This window comes from Mytilus edulis, chromosome 5, assembly GCF_963676685.1.
Source record: "Mytilus edulis chromosome 5, xbMytEdul2.2, whole genome shotgun sequence".
In the NCBI taxonomy this organism is placed as follows: domain Eukaryota; kingdom Metazoa; phylum Mollusca; class Bivalvia; order Mytilida; family Mytilidae; genus Mytilus; species Mytilus edulis.
Window position 1 is genome coordinate 40,802,463 of NC_092348.1, and position 27,199 is coordinate 40,829,661.

Below are 27,199 nucleotides of genomic sequence, written 5' to 3' on the forward strand. Positions count from 1 at the left end.
GCTTGACGTTTAGCGCGGTGAATAACACTTTCTAAAGTGAATATGCTTTTTTATTCAAAATCCAATTCATATAGAGAAACCTACTAAAATAATTCCAACATAGAATACTTCCTTTTATTGGCCGATTGTTAAAAAGAATGCCACAAAAAACACAACAGCTTGCCGTTTCCAAATCTACCGCATTCTGGGTAATATGTTTTTAAGTGTACACCTAGATTTTGAGATTGTTAATAACGTCCTGAATAATGCAAATTCAACCTTTGGAGCGGGGTCATTTTCAATTTAAGGTATGATCAATGAATGTGGTCATAGCCCTGTAGATTATTTAACTCCGCATACCAGAGAAGACATATAAATGTAAACACACTGCGTCAAAACGTTTTATTTATGTGCTGTCGTAAAATTGAATGGAGGTAATACGTTTCCAATTTTCGCCACGAATGTTCAGCAGACAAAGATAAATTGCGTAATCAAACACCCATATGACACTGCACGGCCATTAATTTAAAAGCGTTTTGGTGATGTAATGGTCATTACGTTCTAATGCCATCTCTTGATTTATCTGAAAACCAATAGAATTTCCATCTTCATCGTAAACATACACATTTATCAATACAGTATTACCTTAATATAATTACAGACTGTCTTAATGCTGTATCAAGTCGCTGTGTTCTAGAAAGAACCAGGTCTTATGTCAAAATTGATTGATCTTGATTCTGTGCAGAAATTCCGTGCTAACTGTTCTAGATTTACGAGACTAAATAGTGCAATTTCTTTCCAGGATTTCGGTATATATTTTATTATATTTACAATTCACGGTGTTTAAGACGCTGCGCAATGTGACTTTGTAATCACAGTGCGGATACATAAGTATAATATATATCTTTCTTTTTTTCCTTGAACATGCATTCTACTTAGTGTTATTTTCTCTTATTTTGTCTACTACCATAATTCATTCACAACCGACAGTTTATAGAATATAATAAGCTTAAAACATTATTGTATTTAGCCAGACAATCAATGTGCTAACAAGAAAGGGAAGATATTATATTCTTTTCAAAACTGGTTAGAACCGTGAAGTTGTTGGTCAAATAATAAGAAAGAAAAACTGTATCCGACTCAAATGGTCAGTTATTTAAAATCTACAAAAAAAACGGCATCATCGAAATTGTCTATCAACTCCTTTGATGTCTTATTCTATTTAACAGATGATTTGAATCCTGTATGACTATAATATTAAAAATCGAATAAACAAAAAGAAACTATAAATTGCAAAAATCCTTAAAATTGGAGATCTAAAATTTATAAATTCATTAATAATTAAAATGATAGTAACAAAGGAAAATAACTTCTTTTAGGAATTATCGCCCTTAAATTCTCTCCAATATTATGCAGTGTTTTCCCCTGCAACTATCATGAAAACAAACCAGGAAAATTTTAAGTAGACAAAATGATAAGCAAGATAAGATATTGCCATTAGTTGTTACTCCATTGTGAGTTTGACCTTTAAAAATATTTTTAGGATCCGTCCTTAAAAAACTGCGATAGGAAAAACATAAAAAAGATCGGCTAGATACATAAACATCAACAAATAAGCTAGTTTAAACGATTCAAATTCAAGTGAAAATAAATATCAAAAAGGCATATGTTTGCCAAAAGGGTGATTCAGGTTCCTGTCTTCAGATAATTACTCAAACATCGCACATTAAAGTAAACAATAAAAATCAAGATCGCTTGGATTTTAAGGAAATTAGTACGTTATGTTATCAACCAGAAAATAGATTATAAAACCATTTCTCCATCTTTGAATGCAGTGACATTTAGCAACAGATTTGTCATGGCACCTTTAATATGTAACACTAACATTTAGATAGAGTTTAAAACATAATATTTCATTTTTCATTTAAAAAAAGGTAAACAATATCACGTAGAGTCATAAAATATGCATAAACTAAAAGTTATATGGTTACTGATCTATAATACTATATGTGTGATATTTTCAAATTTGTTATCAGGAAAACGATTGACTGTGCAATAGGCTATTTGTCAATTCCCGTAATTGACACTGTAATTAGAAATCCCTCTTTTAGTTGTCCCCCTTATGAGGGACATTAATTTTCATTTATAATGGAGAGCTAGCAGAACGAGCAAATTTACCTGTGCGTAATATGAGTAATATTTAAGGGTTTCAAATCTTTTGATTTATTTACATTAATTTGTTGTAAATCTAAATACTTTTGACATCAGTAATTATTTTTCAAAAAAAATAGTTAAACCGCCGATACATCACTTTCAATTCATCATACTTTCAATTTTGTCCGGTATGGAACCAGTCTACGATTGACAAAGGGAAGTAATTTGTTAAAAAAAAAAGTGTGTAATAACAGAATCAAATCGGGAATTGGCAAATGGACTATTTGATGTAGTAGTCGTGATTATGTGCAACATTTGATCATTTCGTGGATTAGCACTATGCTTCATGTTTAGAATATAGATCAACTTCAATTATTTTATTAACGTGTTTTTTCTCGGATTATCGCATTCTGTGATGGGAACTTAAAATACCTCTTTTCAGGGAAAACTGGTCACGTGTCTCTTGAACACATTTTATATGTGTCGTTCATCATAAAAGTCTCAGTGACTAGATGCAAATAATGGTGGTAAGCTACAAAACGGAGTAGGGGTATAGGTCGGAGAACTAGGCAAATCTCTAAAAGGTTAACTTTTTAAGGAATTAAACTTAAAATGTATTCAGGATTTATTCTATAAACTATAATCAATACCAAATTCTCGAAAGTGATATTTCATACTTATATATACATACATAAGCTTCACAGATGCGCGTTTATAAAAAAATAATATATCTACTAATATCACTGGTGTCATGTTGTACCAGGGGATATTATTTCTAATGATCCATAAATAAGTTGTCAGTAACATGAACGTATTGCTATTTAAGTTGTCAATCCCGATGTTTGCAATTATCAGGAGAAAAAGTCTTAAATGCCAACAAAATTAATATAATAATAGATATTCGGCGACACAGACACAAGATTATGGAAACAGATCGTTCAGACCATTGATTTTATTTAATAAACAGTCTACTTCTTTTACATTTTCAATTAATGTTGGGTCATACTTTTCTCGGCATTTGAGAGCGTTATGTTTCATAGTAATTATTCCTGACAATGTCATATTTAGCTTTTACCACCTTCAAAGATCAAAACGTTTACGTATACAAGATCATATATTAATCCTCTCACAAGCTTTATACTCCAGGGACGTTCATTGTATCTATCGGCACCAACAAAAAAAAACGCATCGGCAGCCAAATGATCTATGTTGTTATTCGACTGTATAACTAGCAGCCTGACAACAACGAGGATGTGAATTTGAACTGCGCACGTGGAATTTGTGTACGACTTCTTCCTTGATTGACTATAGGATTGACAATTTTGCTGCGGAAGGTCAGTGGTTCTGTCTGGGCACCCCGGCTTCTTCCGCCTATAAAACTGACAGTCAAGACATATAAACACTGTTTATATGATAAGTGAAGTTGTTGGAATGTATTCGACTGTCATACAAGTGAAAGGTTTAGCTAGCTATAAAACCCGGTTTGATCTCCCATTTTCTACATAAGGCAATGCCTGTTAAAAGTCAGGAATATAACACTTTTATCAATTCGTTTGATGTGTTTAAGCATTTGATTTTGCCATTTGATTACGGATTTTTTGTTTTGAAGTTTCTTCAGAGTTCGGTATTTTTTTATTTTACTTTTTGCTAAAAGTGTCGGTAACGTCAAAAATCAAATTATAATACAATCTTGTTAGTTTGTAATTTCTACGTGATGTACTATTATTATGCACGTTGAACAGTCCCTTTTTACCATATCGTTTACATTCATTTGTAATTCAATTCCATTTTTTTTGTAATGATAGTTCAATTTGCTCTCCGAGCGAATGTTATAATTTAATAGCCTCTGTGATCGTTTTCTATATTATGTAATTGAATGTGACATTATATTGAATCAGATTCTTTCTGATGATTTAGAGTTATTTCGCTTGACATGAAATTTAAATCAATCATTGTCAGAATTATTATGGAATCAATAGAACAGAAGATTTAACATTACGCATCCTATAGAAACACATGCATCGATAAAAATGTTATAAAATAAATTGGCCCCTCCGCACAATCGAACTAAACAATTATAACAGATTGTTTTTAAGATATCAAAAATTTGTATTTTAAAGAAGTAAAAAGATGTGGTATGATTGCCAATAAGACAACTCTCAACCAGAGCCTAACTGACATAGAAGTTAACAACTATAGGTTGCACGTTTTCCATTGGTTCAAAAACTAATTCAAATTATTTTCAGACTCGTGGGGAGTGTTAGTAATTACATAATGCAGACGCCTGTTTGAAATATCCTAGAATGCGTGTTTGTTGACTTCTTTGTGACTTTTGGCTCGTGTGTGTCTATTGGCAGTGGTGGATCCATAACTTTTCATAAATGGGGGGGGGGGGCTCTGACTGACCTAAAAAGGGGGGGCGCTCCAGTAATGCTTCAGTGATTCCCTATATAATCAACCAAATTTTCCCCACGAAATGGGAAAGGGGGGGGGGGGGCGGATCCGCCTATGATTGGTTGCTGCATCAATAGAGTCACTTGCTATTATATATCACCAAATACATATTGGTGTCTAATAACAGCATTTACTCCTTTCTTTTGATTGATTAACGGTTTTAACGGTTTGTACATTTCAGAGAAAGAATACTATTCTTTTTACTATTAATATACAAGTTGGGTGGGGTTTTTTTTTTGGGGGGGGGGGGGGTGATTGATTGATTGCGGTTTAGATTAATAATCCAGTAACAAGTATATTTGGATATTAGCCGGGGTTACATTTTGTTAAGAGCTGAACAAGAAGAAAAAACAAAGGTTGAATCAAGAGAGAACTAGTCTACGTAAGGCGTGCGCATGACACTCAGAAAATTTTCTGCTATGAAATTTAAATGAAGCAGGTGAAACCCAAGTTTTAATCAAATAGAAAATCGTTATCTATTTATCGAACATTTTAGAATAAAACTGTATCAATGAATTACACATTACTGTCCACAATACCATATTTGACAACCATGATTATACCACTTCCCTAATTTGTCGAATAAAAAAAGATGAATTATCAATGTAAACACAACCTTTATAACTAAACTACATCCTGCTGTTTGATTCTATCGATACAATGCACTTCACCTGATTGATGAGAAGCTCCGATTGTTTATATTTCCCAAAGACATTTATAACCATAACGAGGCTAGTATTTTTCTAGGACAATGTTGACATAAGGAGAATAATTATTGTTATCTTAGCAAAATTGAAAATTACCTGTATTCTTCCAGTGTTTTTTTAATTATTGCAAATTAAAAAGCTCAAGGATTTTTGTGAAATTGCATATTTTATTTAATGATAGCCTGCAACCCTGCATTTGTTTACATGTTATAACTTCTGAATAAAAGCGCGTTGTGCATCTTGCGTACTGATTCATGTAACTATTACATCCCTACTTGATGTGTCTTTATCGGGTCGGGTGGAAACAATTATACAATCTTCAATTTCGCCTTCACATCTGTAGAAAAAAGTGCATGAAGCTTGAAGAAGTTGAACTGAAAACGGTAAATTGAAAACTTTGGTGCCGATTTACGATTTACTTAAATTTAAGTTGGTGTTGGGTACAATTTACGTCTTACAGGAACGAATACCTATATTTTTTAAACGGTTATCTTTTTTTGGGAAAACTTGTGAATTATTGTCTATGCTGAAAGGCCCTTATTTATAATAGCAGTACTCAGACAAATCGGAAATTGCATGTTGACTTCTAGACACCAGATAAGTGTCTGTTAATCTTGATTGGTCAATTTAAGTTACAAGTTATTGGTTAAAATCCATTTAATAGTAAGAGTATTTAACTTAACAGAGTGGGTTGATATCGAAGTATTGCCAGTAAAACCATGTTATTAAGATCATCTCGTCCTAAAAAAGCAAAATGTTGCCATGAGTTTGTGTTTGTGTATGTATATTCAAATTCTACGCTGTCTCACATTCGGGTTTACGTCGAAAGATATATATATATGTTTGGTAATCATGATCTCATATTTGTCCTTTTTCGACTTTTTATTTTGTATGCATGGTTTGATATTCGGTAAAATCGAATTGTATATCTTTCGGGAAATAAAGTCAGTTTATAATCTTTATACAACTCGTATTCACGCCGCGGAACCTAGCATGCTACAGTGTCATATATTTATAATATTGTTTACTTAGGGTAGTCAAATTATTTACGAGTGTCAACATTGTCTTTACAAACTCAGCATGTTGTCTTGATAAGATATCACACACAGAAAAGACTAATCAGACGGATAAGAAATCAAAATCATGCGCGATAACTCGTACTGGCTTACACTGAGGACAATAGTTGGCCATGGTTCTCATTCCTCCATTCATTAATATAATCGCTTGTTTTTCTTCTTCAATTGGTCGCACCTTGTCAGCATTTTTTTTATTCTTATTGTAACTTTTTTAGTTTGGAAAAAGAGATTTTTTATAGATATATATTGTGTATAATGTCATCTGGTTATTATAGTTCTAATAAAACATTCTTATAAAATTATTGATTACAAATTTTAACTTTCCTGCTTTTAAAAAAAGAGTAGGATCTACAAAAGATTGCGTTATCTTTAACAGTAAAATCAATATACTAATAAAATTTAAAAACATTATTTGCATTTAAGTACTTTGGTCTTTGAAATAAAAGTACTAGTTAAATGGGGGAAAAAAATAAACTAGACGATCGATTTATAAAGCAACATTCAAATAAATATGTGAAGCCATGTCCTATATTCAGTTTGTTTACATGAAGCTGATAAAGATTCATAACATGTTTGATTATCAGTGACATTAAGAGATTTCGTTCTAGTTTTTGCCGATGGCCTGGTATGGTATAGAACTAGTTTTCAGGAATGGGTATTGTTTACTAGTATATCTTTATATACATCATGTATTTATGATGATCATGATGTTCTTTTTGTATATATATTGGACCAATCGATTCTAATTGTGTTGTATATATAAAAAAGAAGATGTGTTATGATTGCCAATGAGACAATCTCCACAAGAGACCAAATGACAATGTTTTTTTTTTCTCTTTTAGCTTTTCATACTAAACAAACATTACTTACAGTAACTGCTGTTTAATATGCAAAAGGAGTGCGTGCGTACGACAACAAACAAATCATTTGACAGTATCTTTATAAATAAATACATTGTTCCACCTCATTTTTAAGCATGTATGCATATACGTGTACGTTGATTTGCTTGATTGTATTTAATCCTAAATATCTGTTAAACCTTATAGCAATGTTGTGAATATGTTAAACCTTAAAGCAATGTTGTGAATATGTTAAACCTTATAGCAATGTTGTGAATATGTTAAACCTTATAGCAATGTTGTGAATATGTTAAACCTTATAGCAATGTTGTGAATATGTTAAACCTTATAGCAATGTTTTGAATATGTTAAACCTTATAGCAATGTTGTGAATATGTTAAACCTTATAGCAATGTTGTGAATATGTTAAACCTTATAGCAATGTTGTGAATATATAATATTTTGTTCCGTTTTACAATTACCATTGAAATGTTAGTAATTATTCTATATTGTGTAATCACTTTTGTTCTCTAGAGGGCAGTTGTCTCGCTAGCAATGATTCCATATCTGCATGACTTTTTATTCTTTCTGTTGTTAATCAACTATTTACACTTGTAAGAGATTAGTGGGATTTGAAATGTTTTCTACTTCTTAACATGTAATGTGATATATGCATATCATCAGATGTTTTTCTTACTCAGATGCTTTGTCATGTAAGAACACAAATATTAAACGGTAATGTGCATTGTGTTGCTTATAGAATTTACAAACATGAATCATGCGTCTTCCAACTATCATGTAAATGAAGAGTTACTGTAACAGGAAACTGTAAATTCATTAACCGGAATATGTATATTGTCCAGAGCAATTACAAGGTTCCAAGAAATGAAGTTATTGGTATTGATGATCGATGTTAGTCTGACACAAGGTTATACAGACATGTGTTGTTTATCAGCAGACATGAACATCACTGTACATGTACATGTATATGCACATTAGTTTACCATTTCATATCACACACATACCAATTTATACACAAAAAACATACCATTTTATATAAAAAATAAAAAATATATCATTTTATATAACACAAACATATTATCATTTTACAAATCACACATATCATTTTACAAATCACACATACCAATTTACATAACACAAACATACCACTTTACATAACACACATGTACAATTTCACACAACACACATACAATTTTACATGAAGAAAACCCTTTGGACGCAGCCTCTTGAAACGCTTATACAATTGTGTGTAATCGGCTTCCTGAAACGGTTATACAACAGCAGACAATCGGCTTTCTGAAATGCTTATACAATAGTTTGTTATCGGCTTTCTAAAAAGTTTACACAATTGTGAACAAAAGATCTAGTACATTTGTACGTAGTTGTGAACCCGATTTATATACAATATTAAGTTCAACTTGTCCAATCTCTCAACCATTCTCACTTTTTGTTGACATTTTTTAAGTTGAAAACTCTACTCGTCTTACTCTAAGAATGGTTTCAACGAATAACTTACGACTTTATTTATGAAAAAGACAAATCAGTATCATGAAGCTTGGAGAGATATGCATGCCTTGAACAAAATAAGCATAATATGTGGTATATAATGCATGCAATATAAAAACACTTTATTTTATGATTTCATCGGAATTACCTTGTTACAAATAAACGGTTTTCAACGTTGGCAGTTTGTTCTCTTGAAATATTCAATTTATAAATTTGCAGTGTGTATATGTAATTTAACTACCAATGAGACAACTCGCCACCAGAGACTCAAATTGACGAAGAACGTTAGCAACTTTAGGTCACCGTTCGGCCTGCAAGAGTGTGAAAAACTTATACCGCATAGCATACTAGACTGTACATTTTGGGGGCCAACTGCCAATAGCTCGACCATATTCCTGACTTAAAGATCATGCAAACGGTATACATTGATATGTTCATTACTCATTTATTATTCTGGAGTATAATAACGATATACATGAACTAGATAGATAACCTGAATTGGCTTTCAAAGTGCTACATGTAGGTCAGTAAAACGCGGCAATACATCCAACTTTCATTTCAATTTGTAATTTGAAAACTGTAAACGACTTAAATAATACCGAAGGACAAAAATATAAAACTGTTCTACATAAGGGAGCTACCATTTGATTTTTATGGGGGGCGGGGGGGGGGGGGGGGGGGGGCTAGGATGAAAAATTTGGTCCTGCATTTTTTTTAGCTGTAATCTCTGTCCTGCATTTTTATTTTTCACTCAGTTCGGTCCTGCCTTTTTTTTGTTGTTTATCCTGACTTTTTTTTTTGCAAGTGTCTCATCCTGCCTTTTTTTTACTCAAAACTCCTGTCCTGCCTATTTTTTTTTCAAATTTCATCCTAGCCCCCCCCCCCCCCCCCCCCCCCCATAAAAATCAAATAGTAGCTCACTAACATCTGTCACTGGAGCCAAGGACGTAAAATTACTTCATCGAGGTGGTATTGAATTTAATTACTAAACACTTTTATGCGTTAGAAAATAAAAAATATAATGCAGAAACAAAAGATAACCAAACTTAATTCCCAGCAAATATTTATCAGATTTAATTTCCCATCTAATTGGATTTCCAAAAACTTCCGCAGAACTCTATATATCAACCGACTTGATTGCAAACAATAATGTTAAGTTATTCATTTTTTTTATTGTTGTGTGGGTTTATTATTGATAACTATGATAATTTGCAATGTATTTAATAAAATGATTGTACTCTTGTACATAATTTGTACAAAAATGTATGATCCTGTAATGATGATTACAATTTTATTATAAAATCATTTCCATAATAATAAGCGGATAATGGATCGACTAGAGGGAAAACGGTAGTATTACATTTTCCCAGCATTAGGTTGGCCTTTTGTGTACCCAAGGCAGGTGAAGGAAGTCAAATTAGGAGCGCTGTGATTGGATGTAAGGGTACAATATATTTTTTTAATTATCTATGAATAACTGCAGTGTGTAAATTTACAATATAAATTTTAAAACCTATTGAAATATTTTCTAGAGAATTATTCGAAAAGGCTTCCAAAATTTCAAAAATTTGGTGTAAAATGACGGTGGGCATGGATAACATAAACAACTGAGATCCGTTGGAAATTGGTCATGATACTATTTGGCTTTAATTCTTAAAATAGAATAATAAAGTACTAACACCACACATAACTGTTTTATCCAGGTTTTTATTATAAAAAGTGGTAAATTTAGGAATTGTTAGTATTGTCGCCTATGGCAGAATAAATAGTACCGTTTTCCCTAGAGACAAAGCTTTGCGCAAACATGAACAAACGCAGTGCCTCGTTATTTTTTGTCACTGATATCTGCACAACAACAATTTGGTGTACATACATGTACGAAACCAACAGTAGCCAATTACCATACTTAAATCAAAAGCAATTAGTTTTACAGCGATTTACCACTTCTCCTTTTGAAAAGAATTTCTTTTACACAATCATGTACATTCTGTACTTTAGATAAAAGTTTCATTATTATATTTATAGAATATGATACTATTTTTTTATTTTTATTTTGTAAAAATATCAAGTTCATCTTTAACTCCGAAGAACAATAAACCATTTATAGATTTTACAGCAAAACGAATTTAATAAAATTTCCCAATGATAATTCAGATCAGCAATTAAGCACTTATTAATCATCCGTGTTCAATTATCGATATTTAAGTTATTTTTAACCTGATGATTTCGAAAGATTACAGTTAAAGTGTAATATGTTGGTAAATCAAAATTTTGCATTACTCGAAGATTTAATTGACTGAATTACGTTTGGTTTTACGTCGCATGATAATTATGATTATTATACATGAAGTATCAATTTTTAAAATTCGTACTTCATTTTCACGTGTCGCACAATTAAATGATATGGAATTAGTTGCTATGGTAATCCAGGTGTTTTCGTTAGTATTGACTTTTTTATGAGGTCATTTTACAAAATTGTTTTCACGTTTGGATTATTAGGATGGTCAGACCTAGAGGTAAGCAAAAAGTTTAATTATAAATTTCTATGGACAATTATCAGGAGGATTTTAACATTGGCATTTCAAATACCAGTTGTTGTATGAATGTATATGATGAAACATGCTAATTCAACTGGACAAACAAATTAAATGATTTCCTAATATTTCTAGGCAAGAATATAAAAGTCAGTAGTTTCAGTCTTATATAAGCGCACACTCACATATATTCAACATGTTCGAGTTAAAAAAAGATGTTAGTTTATTTAAAACGATGAGACCCAAAAGATGAGATTTTTGAATTGAGTATGATAAACATCGAATTCGCCTTTTTTAGTTTTGAAAATGAGCATACTCATACATTTGATATTACTAATATTCAGAATTGATTTCTGGAAACACTTGCATCGACAAATGTTTCGACCGTTTTTATCTGTAGAAAGACTTTGAACATTTTATGTACATGTATGTATCATTCATATTTCACGACCAAGTCAGCTACACTTGTCTGTGTTGAAACAATATTAAAACAAGGTTTTAATATCCGAATTTTTAACAACACCATGAGTCAATATAATGAGTGGACAAATTCGAACAGCACTCAGAAATACGAGTTACACAATAAATTTCCATTGCATAACATATGACTTTTGGATTTAAATTCATGACTCCTTAACAAATATTAATTTTACAAGTTTCAAATTTACAAAAATAGTTCAATTACATAACACTATAATCCATTAAATCATAAACGGTTGGTACCTACATAAACTTTTCATTAACATGCTTTTAATATAAATTAAATAGGCATATCATATGTTAGAAGGAGAACAAAAAAAAACTCTTCTAGTACAGCATATTTTTTCTTTTTTCTATTTTGCTACAGCTAATCGACTTTAGAGCACACAACGTAAATCAAAATGAAAATGATTATTTTTTAATATTTGTACTATTTAACTGAACAGTTTAAAAGTCGAACGAATGTCTTGATAACCCGAGCAATGATGTTATCATCTCGAGCGCACACCTGTTTGAACAATTTTTGCAAACGCAACATTTATTTTATTAAAGAGAGGAGGTCATATGGCATTGCTTATTCTTTAAGTGTTTATCAACAGATTGATAACACCCATTGATAAAAGAAACACTAACTGTAAAAGTTGGAAGTAAGCGAATACGATTATTTGGAACTTTCATTTGTATATCTTTATTCTCATAAACCAAATTACAAAAGTATAGAGATACTTAATCATATTGCAATACAATTACATAAATAAATAATGTACGAAAGTAGATAGAGGCATTCACAATTGTTCACCCAGAAAAGTTCAATTTGTTATTTATCTCCTTAAAAAGTTAACATTCTAGTTCGTCCAGTTCTGTACATTTTTTTGGAATTCATTAAGTCATAAAACTTCAACGTGTGGGGTCTTTTCCATAATGAAATGCATTACATTGTTTTCTACAGTTATCAAAATCTGAACAATTAAAAATGTAATGGTATTCATCACCAATGGCAGCTGAATAATAATATACACACTTTCTGTTTTCTCTTTCTGTTTTGTCATCTTCCAGTTGAGATATGAACATAAAGTTGTTAACTTCTACGTCATTTGGTCTCTGGAAAATGGTCTAATTGACAACCATACCACATGTCTTCGTATCTTTATATACTATTTACTAACACGGTCAGAATGTTTTTTTTTTGGAACATGAAACTTTTGATACAACTAATTTTACAAGTAAAACTCTCAAAATTAAACATGTATTATGTTTGTTTGGTAGCTTATATTTTAATGACTGCAATACTTTGAGTTATTAGAATTACCGGGAATATGATACAAATCAAAAATGCAAGTCACCTTTTGTGCAAATCACCCATTGGTGGCCTTGGGCTGTTTTTCAGCTCTTTGGTTTTTTGTTGTCTCTTTGACACATTCCCCATTTTCATTCTCAATTTAATTTTGTGTGATTTATACATGACTTTTGTCATCGACTTTTCTGACATTAATCCTTTTGTACAGTTTTTTGTTTTTAGAAAATACGTGTCGATAAATAATACTGTAATATTGGCTTTATAGAAAGGTTTAGAAGCTGGATTTGCAGAAAGAACATCTTTGTTTAGTACTGGCTTGAAATTAATGGGACTTTAAACTTTATTTCAAAGGCTTCATTAGGAGCTAATTAAATTTTCCATGTTTTATATAATGCCTAGCTGAGTATCCCATTTGTCATCATATAAGGATTTGTTTTTTTTACTGAACTTAAATCACGAAATGATACTTTGAATCACAAATTTCTAACGATTAAGTTTGTCATGGAACTTTATCTAAACTAAGGAGTGAATTGTTTCCAGTTTTTAGTTTTTTGTTTTCCTTTACGACAATTTTTTAACCAATTGTGCCTATCTTGCATATCTTCCTGAAGTAGAGAGCAACCCCAACCCCACCCCCTACCCCCCCCCCCCCCCCCCCCCCCCCCCCCCCGGCTCTCCACGTCCAACAAGTATCATTTTCTTATTTCCCCCTTTTCAAGTTAAGCAGATTGTAGTGGATAAGCGAAAAGAGGGTGGTCAGTATTTGTGCCTAGGTAAAACTTGTGTAGCCCAAATATATTTTGTGCATGTACAAAGTTGGGCTATTCGTTATAGACTTTACGCGATGCATAGTTGAACGTCTGCTCAATAGTCTGACTTTAAGAAAAAAAATAAGCATTTGCCTTATTTGCATTACTTTCCGAAGAATATCACATACGATTTCTCCGCTTTTTTTCCGCAGGTTTTGGTTTGAAGGTCATTGAAACTGTTTTTAACTTATGAGCTTAATTTATCTATCTATAATATAGCCACATTTCAAGATTTCTAGTAATGTAGACATAAGATAACTACAAAATCGAACATAATACCTCTTTCACAAAAAAATATCTGTGAGCCGATCGCGACAATTTTCTTTTTAATCAATAGGTCTAGTTCATTCCGAGTACATGTAAGGGTGATGGTGTAAGGAAAGATACATAAAGGTAATAGTAGTATACCGCTGTTCAAAAGTCTTAAACCGATAGCGAGAAATCTAACCTGACTTACAAATGAAAACCGATGGAAACACAGAACTACAGAATACGTGGAAAACAACGAAATAACAGAACTCAGAAGTGCAACAAATACAAGCAACAATAAGATAAAAATACAAGCAACGTTTAGATAAAAAAAAAACCTGCCATATTCGAATTCCTGACTTGGTATACAATGTAGGATATTTTAAGAAAAATGGTGGGTTGAACTTGGTTTTGTGGCTAGCCAAACCTCCTCACTTTATGTGAACTCTATATTTTAAAAACTTTTGTTTTACAATTTTGCGTGTATTTTGAAAGAAATTACACATATATACTCATAATCTAAAGATATTGATTTACACTATTTTGACATTTTTCTTGAAAGTATTTCGTCACATGGTATAGAAAAAGAGAGTTATCAGACAAATATTTGAAGGAGTTTCCATAGAAACGGACAAATCTAAACAGATCAAATTTCGAACAAAAGGATGAACTACATTTTTGTAATACATTTAAATAGGGTATGCAATGTGCCTATTAATTTACATGTAACGGGTTACTGTTTTAATGTTGGGTACCGGTTCAAATTGGACATTGCACGCTTACTAGATTGCGCCGTCGATTTGGTATTTCAATAATAAAATGAAATATTTTATATGTGTCTGAACCTTTACGTTGAACCGTATGCAAATTTCACAAATTCCTTATCGTCTGGAAATTACAAAACACAAAATATTTCACGATAACCTCGTTATTTTCTTGATTTGTTTTTATGATTAATTGTTTTCCTTCAGAACAAAGACATGTGGTATGATTTATTTTTGAACGCAACACGTGGTTCTGGGACAACATTCATTAGTATAAAAAAAGAGCAGACAATATATGTTTTACAATTTTATTTGTAAGATTTGTTGTGAGAATAACTATAGAAGTGCACGAAATAAAGTTCTCACTATATATATTTTTTTTTATTGTAAAGAGTTTTTTTTATCAATGCCATGCATGGGTCAAACTGTTATAAATAAAGACAACAGTAGTAAATACCGCTGTGCAATAGTCATTAAGCAACAAAAAACCCGGGTCACAAAACAATTGCGAGGGAAACACATTTTTGCCCGTTATTCTCTAATCTTCATTTTTTAAGGGCATTATTTTTTAATCATTTAACCCCACCCAAACCCTCATTTGTCCCTAAACGTGGAAAGAATATACCAGAGAACCGTCGGACTGAGAAAACATGACTTCCATATAAATATGTACTTTCCATATCAAATTAATTTTTTTAACCAGTAGAAATTAAGCCATCACGAATTGTATTTTCGTTAAAAATTGTTCTCAATTATTTATTTTGGTTGTAAGTTCTATATGTATATACGAATACAACGATATGGAATATACGCCATTGACACAACTTGCGACAAACTGAATGAATATTTCAAATTGAGTAAAAACGCTGAAATTGAGTTTAATTTATGTTAGAATTTAGCAACACCGTATGAAAAGAAAAAAAAAACAATCCAATCGGCGCGATTTAAGATATCCAAATTGAATACCGGAAGAAAATTAATGTTGAAGCATCGTCAGGAATGATTTTTTACATGTAAAGTTGATTTGTAGAGACGGACGGAAGCAGACTTCAATGGCTTTCCTTAATACTGTAAAATGGTTAATGTTTTCTAAGGTTTCGTTTCGAGTCATCTAGGAAAATTCGCAAATTAAATACAATGTATCAATTTCAGTGAAAAGTTCTTTTTGTTTACATTGCGATCTATTTGTGGAGTGATTTGTTTACATCTGAAAGCTATTCGTTTTGATAACCTATTAGATTATTAAGACACATGAGCACAAAGTTTACACAATATGAACCATTTTTTTCTTTTCTTGTGTCGATTGCAATATTACAGTCGGTTTTATACTTAAATTTTTCCGATAATCGGTGATCGTTTATTATACTTTGTAAAGAAAAATGAGTGAAAAAATAAAATAAAAAAATTAAAATTTAAGATTATTTTGAATGCGTGAAAAGATTTGACCACACAATCGTCACTTATAAGGCAACTAAATATTGGTAGTGTAACATAAAACCATTAATTCAATTTGACCGGCTAAATTGTAAAATTACAAAGTTAAAACAGGAACTGTAAAATTTGTGTTAATATACTGAATGAAAATCAAATACATGTAGGTCTAAGCAATAAGAATAGTTATAGATACGATGCATTGGACGATTGAAAAATTGAGTATCCAACTTACTATTGATAAAAAAATCTGATACCATTTTCCTTTAAAAATGTAAAAACTAAATTCATGATCCTGACCATGATAAAACAATTCAAAAGGATACTTACTGCATCAATCATCATCAGACCAAATACACGCTTTATCGTCCATAATTAATCAACGTTAAAAACTTCCGGTATTAAAACTAAGGAACGAAGCTTGTAAGACGTGTGGCGATTTAAAAAAAAAAAAAAAAAAAAAAATATTTTTGTTATATTTATTCTCTTCTTCAATCTTAATAAACTTGTTTACATTTTACATTTCATGCGTTGATCAATATTTATGGTCTTTGTCTATATTAGTGAAGAATATAAGATCAAAGTTTAAGACACTCAAGTAAATGAGTTTATTAGACTTAAAACAGGTACGCGAGACAATGAAAACAATATTTCTAAGGATACTGAAGCAATCAATATAAAACATTAAGGGATATATCATTCATCCATAAAGTTCGGCAAATAGTTATTAAAAATAAAGAAGAAAGACGTGTGCCAGTTTTAATTATTTTTAATTTATTTTTTATTTGTTTATCATGGTAGTTTTAATTTGCAAATAATTGTTCGTATTTGCTATTAAACGTTTTAATCAAACGGTCAATAATTTGTTTCCTGTTGAGAGTTTTGTCATTGGCAATCAAACCATATCTTCCTCTTTTAACCTTTTATTCAACAGTACATTTTTATCCTAGCGTTCATAGCGAGTCTTTTGTAGACGAAACGCGCGTCTTTTCTAACAAAATTAAAGTCGGGTATCTATGATGAGTTTATTTATTGAACTATACATGTCCTGTGTCCACGCTGGCACAAGATCTATATGTCAATCAGATTAGCCTGTTTTTGTCATGAAAAGTATAGTCTAAGACACACTCACGTAAAAGGGTTGAAATTGATACATGTATTAACTATGTGTTACATACGTGCATGTAACTTATATGTATCAACCCTCTTTGCATGCCTTAAAGTTAAATAGTGCAATTCGATTCCATCAATAAATACATGTTCCGTCATGTAATCTGATATTTTTGCTCTACATATTCCTCATGTTACATTGACACATTTCACAGAATCTATTAATGACACAAGCTCTTAGAACTTGCTTTTTTTACCAGATAATGAAACAATTTTAAAACCGATGAGAGTTTCATTAATGCTGTAACTGTAAATCAACTATCATATATTTTCTGTTTCAAACAGTAGGTAAAAAATCCATAAAAAATGTAAATAAAATTCTTTTCATCGCATAATATCTTGTCCGGTTACTTGCATATTTAACTTTCAAAACGGAAGTCATTATTGAATTTAGAGTTTTAGAGCATTCGATTCACATATTCTGGAATAAAAAGATATAGAGCAAATGAAGTTTACATAAGGTTGATTTTGACATTTTTAAAAACCAGTTTCAGAAAAAGCCTTTTAACTGATACATACAGACATAACAATGGAAATATTCGCGTTTAGAACACTGTTAGTGCATGACCTACTTTTAGACTACATTTGTACTAGCTCTTGGGGTTACAATTGTTTGTATAGTCTATATACTTGATTCCCAGAATAAAACCAAAGGATATAACTAAAACAGGAATAATTCCGAAAAAAAAGTGACAAGCAGCAACTTCTTTCTCATCTGATCTAATAGACGTACCAAGGACTACCAACAGTGATAAACATGTAACAGCGCACAACACAACTGAAAATTGAACGCCAAGCTAGAATGTAGATATATTTGAACACAGGAAGAGCTACATGTACGTGACAAAAAGAGAACCTAAGGAGAATAGCCAATTTCATTTAAACTTAAAAGGTTAACTTTGCCTAAGAAATGTGGAACCCTGTTTTCTTAATAATTCTACATTTACAAATGCAACAACACTTATTTTATAGATCAAGTCAGTGCATAGGACTGATTATAATAAGCGAATGATACAAATCAAATGAACTTGACTAATAGAAAGAACAGCGAAAAAGTAAAACCACACAACCTGATGATGTTAAAGAAATCAACCCATCATGCCCCAACAACGTAAAGCAGCTTTTTATAAAGTTACTGCTTGCATAAGTTTAAATTATTCGAAATACTAAGGATTTTCTTATCCCAGACACAGATTACCTTAGCCATATTTGGCACATTTTGTTGTTACCCAACACCTATTATATACCGCATTTTAATTTTACTAATGGGAGATCAGTGTTCTCCCTGTAGGAACTTGAAGCAACGTTTTAGTGACATCATGAAAACATCGCTAGTCTCGCGTGATTCCTTGACCACTGAACCCATTATGGGGGGGGGGGGGGGGGAGGGGTCCAGATTCCGAAATCCCGGACGTTTTTTTTTTAAAGACATATAAACGTTTTATTCCTAAATATTTCCTGTGTACAATTACCTTAGTCGTCCAGGATCAGGCTAAGGGTCCCTGACTTAAACACCCCACCCCAGATCCCGAAATCCCGGTCTTAAAAACACGAAATCCCGAGGTCCCGAAATTCGAAAAAAAAATTCCCGGATCCCGAAAGGGTCAATCCCGAAATCCCGAGCTTAAAAAACCCGATCCCGGAGTCCCGATAAAGGTCCTATCCCCTCTCATTATGGTATATGCAAATGTAGACTATGTAAGACGAGTAATGCTTTTTCTCGTTAGCTCGGTCAGATGATGTTTTTGTCATCGCAGTGGCGAATACAGGGGTGGGTGGGGTTCCGGGGGTTGTAACACCCCTTTTTGGACGATCAATGCATTTGAATGGGGACATGTGGTTGGAACCCCCCTTTTATCCTGTGTTAGGACTCCCCCCCCCCTTTTTTTAAATGGCTGGATCCGCCCCTGCATATTGGCATGCATATATATTGTCTTGCAGATCCGTGGAAACAATTATATGTATATACATGTATTTCGTCTGAAAAAAAATCATTAAAGTATGATAATGTTATGCAATATAAATGTGTCTCCCCCTTCCAAAAAATAATTGATTGTCTGAGTAATGTTTCACTTTTCCTTGTATAAAAGTTGAAAATGAAAGAATAATTAAGACCCAATTCCTCTGCGATACTTTAGCTTGCAAAGTTGTCTTTGAAATATTTATAGCTTTGCATATCAGAGAAGAAAACAGTCATAATAATCATATTTCTACGTAATATGTCAAATTAAAGCATGTACAGTACTTATTTACTATGAATTTATATTCCCTTTTATTGCGGAACACTTTAACTGTCTTCATATAGGACATTAATAAATTATATGACTATAATCAAGGCAACTACAAATGATTTCCTTGAAATACTTTAGTTATAAATGTACTTTTAATGGTTAATAAATGTATTAATTGAATTGTATAAGTTGCTTTCAAACGAAAAAAAAGTCAAAAGTTCATACATTTTGTAACCATTATGGTTGAAATGGTATAATCAAAATATGTATTGTGAAAAGAGTGTCTTTAAATCTTCAAGTTGATCATTTTACATTAGATGTATGTTTCATTATAATACGTTATTCTGATTGGCTAAATGCACATCACGTGTTATTCCTTAAGCAATTGCATCACACAATAAAACTTATCATTCAGGATAACACGAGGTCCCGCAATAAAGTGCACAGGCGAATTAAATTAAAAATTGATAAAATTCGTGTTTTCTTGATCCTAGCTAAAAATATGTAATTATACATGTAAGTATTGAATGCTTCTTTTTGTAACTTCATAGGGTTGTAAAAGCGTTGACCGTGCACACATTTTTAGAATGAAGCGCTTCCGCGCTTCATACAAAATGTACTTCGGTCAACGCTTTTACACCCCAATAAAGTAACGAAAAGAAGCATTCTATTCTTAAGTGTAGATTTTGTATGGCAATGTGATTTTTGTGCGCTTTTAAAAATATGTTGATGGTCCGAAAATTTATTTTTTAAAACTGTCAAAATGTTTCTATTGCTGTAGATGATCAATGTTAACTCTTATGGAATATCTGTGTCACAGATAACCATGTATATGTTCTAATAGTTTTAACCACAATCCAGTCCCTTGTTTTTGATATCACCAAATGTGTTATGAAAATTAGCATCATGACGGGTGGCACAATAAATGCAAGATCTGCCTACGTTTACAGAACCCATGAGATCACCCTGATTTTTCGATGGGGCTCTTGATGCCTAAAAAACTTGATTTTTTCATGTAGTGTTTTGTGGACTGGTATGTCGTCTTTTTTTATTTCTCATGCCGTTCTTGTTTTTTTAACAGACTTATAAATTTGGAATATCCCTCTGGATTCGTCACAATTCGGCCGATTCCGTACAGAGTATCGAATTCACCCGAAGATTAACGATTGTATCCCTCTTGTTTCATCCACCTCTTTTTTTGTGAATAACTGTTTTAATTGGAATGACAAATTATGATAAATTAAGCTGCGATTCATTAGTTTGGTAGTTAATGAATAAACTTTTCATCGTATATATATGTTTATACTCAGGTCTGCTAGACAAAATCATTATTGTAGCTATGAAAGGAACATGTGTATGTAAACATTTGTGGTTCTTGTTGATAATCCTCAAAGTAGAAATAACGACAATAACTTTAATCAAAGCTCTCTAAATGCTGTTTAGTATCAATCGTTATTTGTTTTTGTACTTGTGTTTTCTTCGAGTATTAATGTGTTTAGTTTGTCTGGAACATATGTACACAAAAGTCTTTAAGTTTCTTGTCAAAAGCTTTGAAAACAAAATCTATCGCTTTTTAAGCATTTTGTTAATATTTTATATCAATTAATTCTGAGCTAACAGACGATAATAATCAAGGCTATCTGTATTTTTGTCCACCCTTATTTAATTTCATGGCCTATGCTTAAACACAGAATTGCACAATAGGGGGAAACTAAACTGCATCGGTATTACATGTATATACTAGATAATTAATGCCTATGTTTTTAACAAATATGTTCCGTGCTTTAAGTTACATACATTTCATTATTGTATCGCCTTAATCAACATTTAAGGTAAATGAGAACTAATAAATCCCAAACCAAAGTTTTTTTTATTAGATTGTAAACACATAATGTCCAGCGTGTCCCGAACAGTGCTATATATGTATTTCTACATAAACAAAGCTTTACAGTAGTTGTCGTTTGTTTATGTAATATATACGTGTTTCTCGTTTCTCGTTTTGTTTATATATTAGACCGTTGGTTTTCCCGTTTGAATGGTTTTACACTAGTAATTTTGGGGCCCTTTATAGCTTGTTGTTCGGTTTGAGCTAAGGCTCCGTGTTGAAGGCCGTACTTTAACCTATAATGGTTTACTTTTTAAATTGTTATTTGTATGGAGAGTTGTCTCATTGGCACTCACACCACATCTTCCTATATCTACTTTAGCTTTTCAAACTAATGTCTCTGAGTGTTCATTGGGAAGCCTACCCAACAACAACAAAGTATATACAAACACATTATGGTATAAAATGGTCTTCAGTGCAGACAACTTTGTTTTCCATGTAAATTGAGGTGCATTTCGTTCTTCTATTATCGTTCTCTTACATATAACTACAGGTTTCAGAAAATACGCGTATTTTCCAACAGGAACTTTCATTTTGTGATTTAAATATTCAAAAAGGATTGTTATTCTCAAATCGAAGTGCGTTGTGAAATACTATCAATTTACGACTTTTCTATAATCGTTTATCTCTGATCACACGCTGAAGGCTGCTAGCCAGCCTAGTTATGCAACTTAAACCATCTTGATTATATCGAGAACATTTTATCACCATTATTGTTTCAGTATATCATAGTTTTTCATTTAAACTAAAAGTTACCGGACATCACATCTATTAAATATTGATGAAATTTAATTATATCAATAAACAACAAAGTTAAAGTGTTGAGTATGGTCAATATTTACATCCGTCTTTTTCTGCAAGAAATTGGAAAACATGTAAACAAGATAAGCCATAAAACAACTGTGTTCAATATCTTTTTATTAATTAAAAGGAGCATATTACTTTCTGCCTATAACAATGTTACTAAAATGATATAACTCAAATGTTTTGCTATTACTTCCTGCATATAATACTAAAATGATATAATTCAAATTTTATACAATTTAGCAAAGAATAATTGCAAGTTGTATTTAATCAATTTATTTAGAATTGCATGTTCATAATCTGGCTCGTATGGTTTGAAGTGCGAAAATAACATTCAACTCGAAACAAATACTTGTTCCTGATTTGATTTGATTTCAAAGTTAAACGTTTACATTCTCACAGTTTATAGTATAAATGTCAAGGAATATGCAACAAGACAAAGGTAGGAAAGGGGGGGGGGGGGCTAAAGGGGACAATATCTATCTGATTTTTTTTTAATGTATTCTATTTTAAACGAAAGACAGTTTATACATGTTTTCAAATCGCCATTTTGAGGAATCTGTTATTTTGAAAATGTTTTACTGTAAAAAAAAAAATTTGTCATTAAGACTTGTATCTTTCCTCTCAATATCGGCTATTTTTATACTTACAATGTCTATAAGCTGTCAGAAATATTACTTTCTGGCTTTTTTGATGAAGGAAACTCAGAATAGTCAGATAAAGATCTGCAAGTAAAGATGCACAGTATGTACCTATTGGAATTCAGATTATTTTACGCTATAAAATATTGAAGTTGAAAATTAAATGAGTAGCGTCAATCTAGATATTTAACGCCTTTTTTCTCGTGTCTGGTCATGTACAAGAACAGTAATTTTTAGACATGATTTATCTAATTCCATTTTAATACGTATACATGTAGTTGAACATATATATTTTGGGTTAGTGTAACTTGAAAAATATATGGTAGTGTAATAGGTAAATGTATAAAAAAAAGATTACTGCAATAGTGTTAAGTAAAATGAAGTTAAAGAATTCACATGATTTGTTTATGACCCAAAGGTTTTGCGAAGACTTCATTGCAATATAATATACTAGTCAACAGAAGTAACGAGACACAAAGTCATTTCAAGTTTAAACTCCACTATATCTTTAATTATAACAATAGGGAAAAACTGTTAAATTATCCAACGAAAAACATTAATGATAGAAGAGTCTGGCCAAAGTGAAAAGTGACAAAATAAGTTAATTGTTACATGCATTGAACATAGGGGTCAAACTGTTGGGCAAAATGGTGACAAAAGTCGGCACTTTAATTTCGAAGATGAGAAATAAGTATTCATTTATCCGCAAAGGCATTTAAAACTTTAAGCAGACTATGTTTCAGTTGAAAGTTTAAAGTTCTAATATCGTTTTTTGAATTTTTGGCAATTTTTAAATTAACTAAAATGGCAAAAAAATCGCGTACTTGCTTAAATCAAAGGTTTTGATAAGAAATTATACTCTGAAAAATATTACTAGACCAATCAGGCAATTATTTATCTTTAGTGCAGTGTATCCTATTTTTATATGAAATATACATTGCCTTGTATCGTTTCTTTTGTTAACTAGTATATAAACGTATTATTTTTAACAGTGGTAAGTGAACTTCAAAGAATAATGGTGAAATGAACGATCAGTTTTAAAAAAAAAAGTATAACGAACAAAATTACCAATGCCATTCAACTTTGAAAACCCACAGCGTAGTTTATAATCATTCTTATCGTTTGCACAGTAAATAATATTCATACTGAGACGAGAAGAAACAAGTCATAGATAACCAACTCTTAAAACTATAAACTTTCAAAGAAATAATGTATTTATAATATCATCTTTCTGGCGTGTTTTATCACCTACGTTTTTTTATGCGAACTATTCATTTCAACCTTAAGATTATAAAAATCAACCTATTACAATCACGGTGGGTATGGTTGTCCTGCGAGAGAACGTACTGTGCTGGTGATTCGGTCCTGACGGGTGCTGGTGGGTCCTGATTCTGTGCTGGTGGGTTTGTTTACATTGTATCAGAACGGCAATAAAACGACTGTTTTGTTGCTTAATTTTTCTCTGATTCGTCACAAGTACCATGCAAAGTATATTACAACAATATTATATCGCAAAAGTCGTGCAAGTTCGTTTAACGGAATTGTCCTGACGCGGTGCTGGTGATAAGAAAAACGGTCCTGGTTCTGTGCTCCGATGTCCTGGTTCTGTGCCTTTATATTTTAGTTAAAAGTGGAATATATTTAAGATCATTGATGCTGTACTGTTATTGACTAATTAACTGTTGCCTGCTTTCTTGAAATTGACATTGTTTTGAATCCGTTTACTGTTATTATGCAAGAAAAAATACCCCTATTTTTTTTTTCTTTTTAAATTAACTGTAATCTTATTTATTGGCCTGTTAATGGAACCCTTCTTGTCCCCTTTTAAGATAAGAAAATATGTTTACGATTATCGGGATTACGACCATTTTGCAAGATCACCAAAATACGTTGTAATTTATACAATACTTATATAAAGTAGATGATGTGGTATGTTTGTTGTCAATGGACAAGTTTCCTTAAGAAACCAAAGGAAGTATGTGTTAATAACCATACGTCATCGTAATACCTTCAACAATAACCCATAAATAAAAATGTAAAAGGTTACCGTTTTGCATAAAAATGGAGAGAAAAAATATAGAACAAAGAACTTTCTGAGCGTTTGAATCATATGTCTTTAGCAGCTTAAATCACATTTTTATGTGAACAATTGAGTGCTGGCTATAAGAATGACGATAGTATTGCGGGTTTGTTTGTTTGGTTTTGGTTTTTTTTTAGGGGGGATAAGTAACTTAAGAGCGAGGTTGCAGTAAAAGTTTTAAGCTTGGAATAGTTTCCCGTAAGATTAAAAAGTTGTATTTTAAAAGAAAAATGTATCTTATAGCCATTTAGAATCACTTGCTGTATCTGTTAGATTTTTTCAACATAACTTTTTTGTCTGAACGGTTATCAGGTTTTTTTCGAAAGTTCGATAGAACACTAAAACAAATCACTATTTTATGAAAGGGCAGACTAGAATATATCAGAGAATGAAAACGAGATAACCTAGAGACCACTATAAACAAAACTAAGATTTCTTAGCTTTTTCATTTCAAAATTCCAAAATAAATAAATATTTTGTATAAAGAATTACGGGGGAGGAAGTGAACAATGTGTCCTACTTTACTATATTTATAAATATTTTTATGAATAAAAATCAAATGTGCCTTAACTATAATTGAAAATGAGTAAATGGAAAAAATACCTAACTAAAATACACTTTTATTTTAATATTGGTAATATCACTAAGCTTTTAAGTTTTGTGTGTCAAACACACCATCTCTGTAGTAATGACTCCATATTAATTTTTTCACTTCATCCATTTTTTTCTGCATTTTTTTATATTGTGAATTCTTAGTATTATTATATCTAAATGTAGCCTTAATTTATTTAAAAAAAAAACGAATCTAAAGCCAGATATATCAAACATTTTAGTTTCCATCTATCCGTTTTCAGGACAGTAACAATCAACGTAAACAGGCCTGGAAAGTAAAATGCGTACTCGGCTGTCTGTAATCGATCATTTTTAGACACCCTCCTAAAAAACAAACCGGGGTGGGGGTTCAGAGATGCAAATTAAGTACTCAGATCAATATTTTATCTTTTCGTGTATGGTTTATGACCCCTTCTGTGGCTTGTCAATTACGAAATGTGCAAACTGCATAAGTATCAAAACAGCACAATCAATGAATAATAGAGACATAATTTTGTACATATATCAAGGGGAAACTTCTTGCAAAGCATTATTATTTATAGTTCATTACTGTTTTTAGCAGAAAAAGATAATTTGGTGAAAAGAAAATCACTATTTTTGTAGAAAATTAACAGACGTTTGTAAAGAGATTTTTGTTATGTTTAGCATTGGATCAACGCAAGGGTACATTATCCTTAAAAATCTATTTAAAAGTATTTGAAACTAACGTTTGCTTTGTTAATTGTGCATTTCAAAATTCCCCAAGGGTTACTTGGAAATAAAAATATGGTCACTTGGTCTTCTCCTGACCGGCAGTAAAACGCTTGCCGAAGTGGGGCGTCCGTTTGGCTGTGCGGGATGTATCAAGTTCGCAGTCCCGTCCGGTCAGAATGGGGACGTTAAATTCGATGTCTCGTGTACAGAGAGTGCCACGCTCTTTACACGTTAATAACCCTTGCAGCAACTCTTTGATGGGTCCGTAGGTGGCCTGCTGCAAATTTTTGTTCCTATCCAATACATCCTCATTTTCCAGTGGCAGTCCAAAAATCCACGACTATTGGCCTCTTTTATGACAAGACCTACCTATTGTATTTATTGTGAACTTGTTCTCGTCATGAATATGCATGAAATATTTGCCACTGGACGTTAAACAACCAACAATCAATCAATCAATAGCTTCATACTACCAATTGAGTTTAAAAAAGAAATTCTTATATTAAACACCTACATTTAACTTTAAAAGGTCATAACAATTTAAAACAATACAAATCTACACACACACACAAACTGGCTTAATTTCAAATGGTTATCAACCTGAATCGCTATAAGATCATATATAAGCTCACCTGTGTCGAGGGGTCGTGTGAGGTTCATGTATTGTCTTGGCGTCCGCAATTACAAAAAGATCTTTTTTGAAATTACTTGACCAAATGTTACCAAGTGAATCTAGGACAAACAATATTCATCAACAAACATGACCACTGTCTGTTAAAATGT

At 31.8% G+C, this 27,199-nt stretch overlaps 1 protein-coding gene across 1 annotated transcript in view; it reads left to right on the forward strand.

Annotated features, from left to right (window-relative positions):
* Window positions 1-11,115: 11,115 nt before the first annotated feature.
* LOC139523675 (short transient receptor potential channel 7-like) overlaps window positions 11,116-27,199 on the forward strand; it is an 87,942-nt gene continuing 71,858 nt past the window's right edge. The window contains exon 1 of the mRNA XM_071317874.1: window positions 11,116-11,252. Within this exon, the coding sequence (XP_071173975.1) occupies window positions 11,237-11,252 (16 nt within the window). The 5' untranslated portion in view covers window positions 11,116-11,236. The remainder of the gene's footprint in view (window positions 11,253-27,199) is intronic.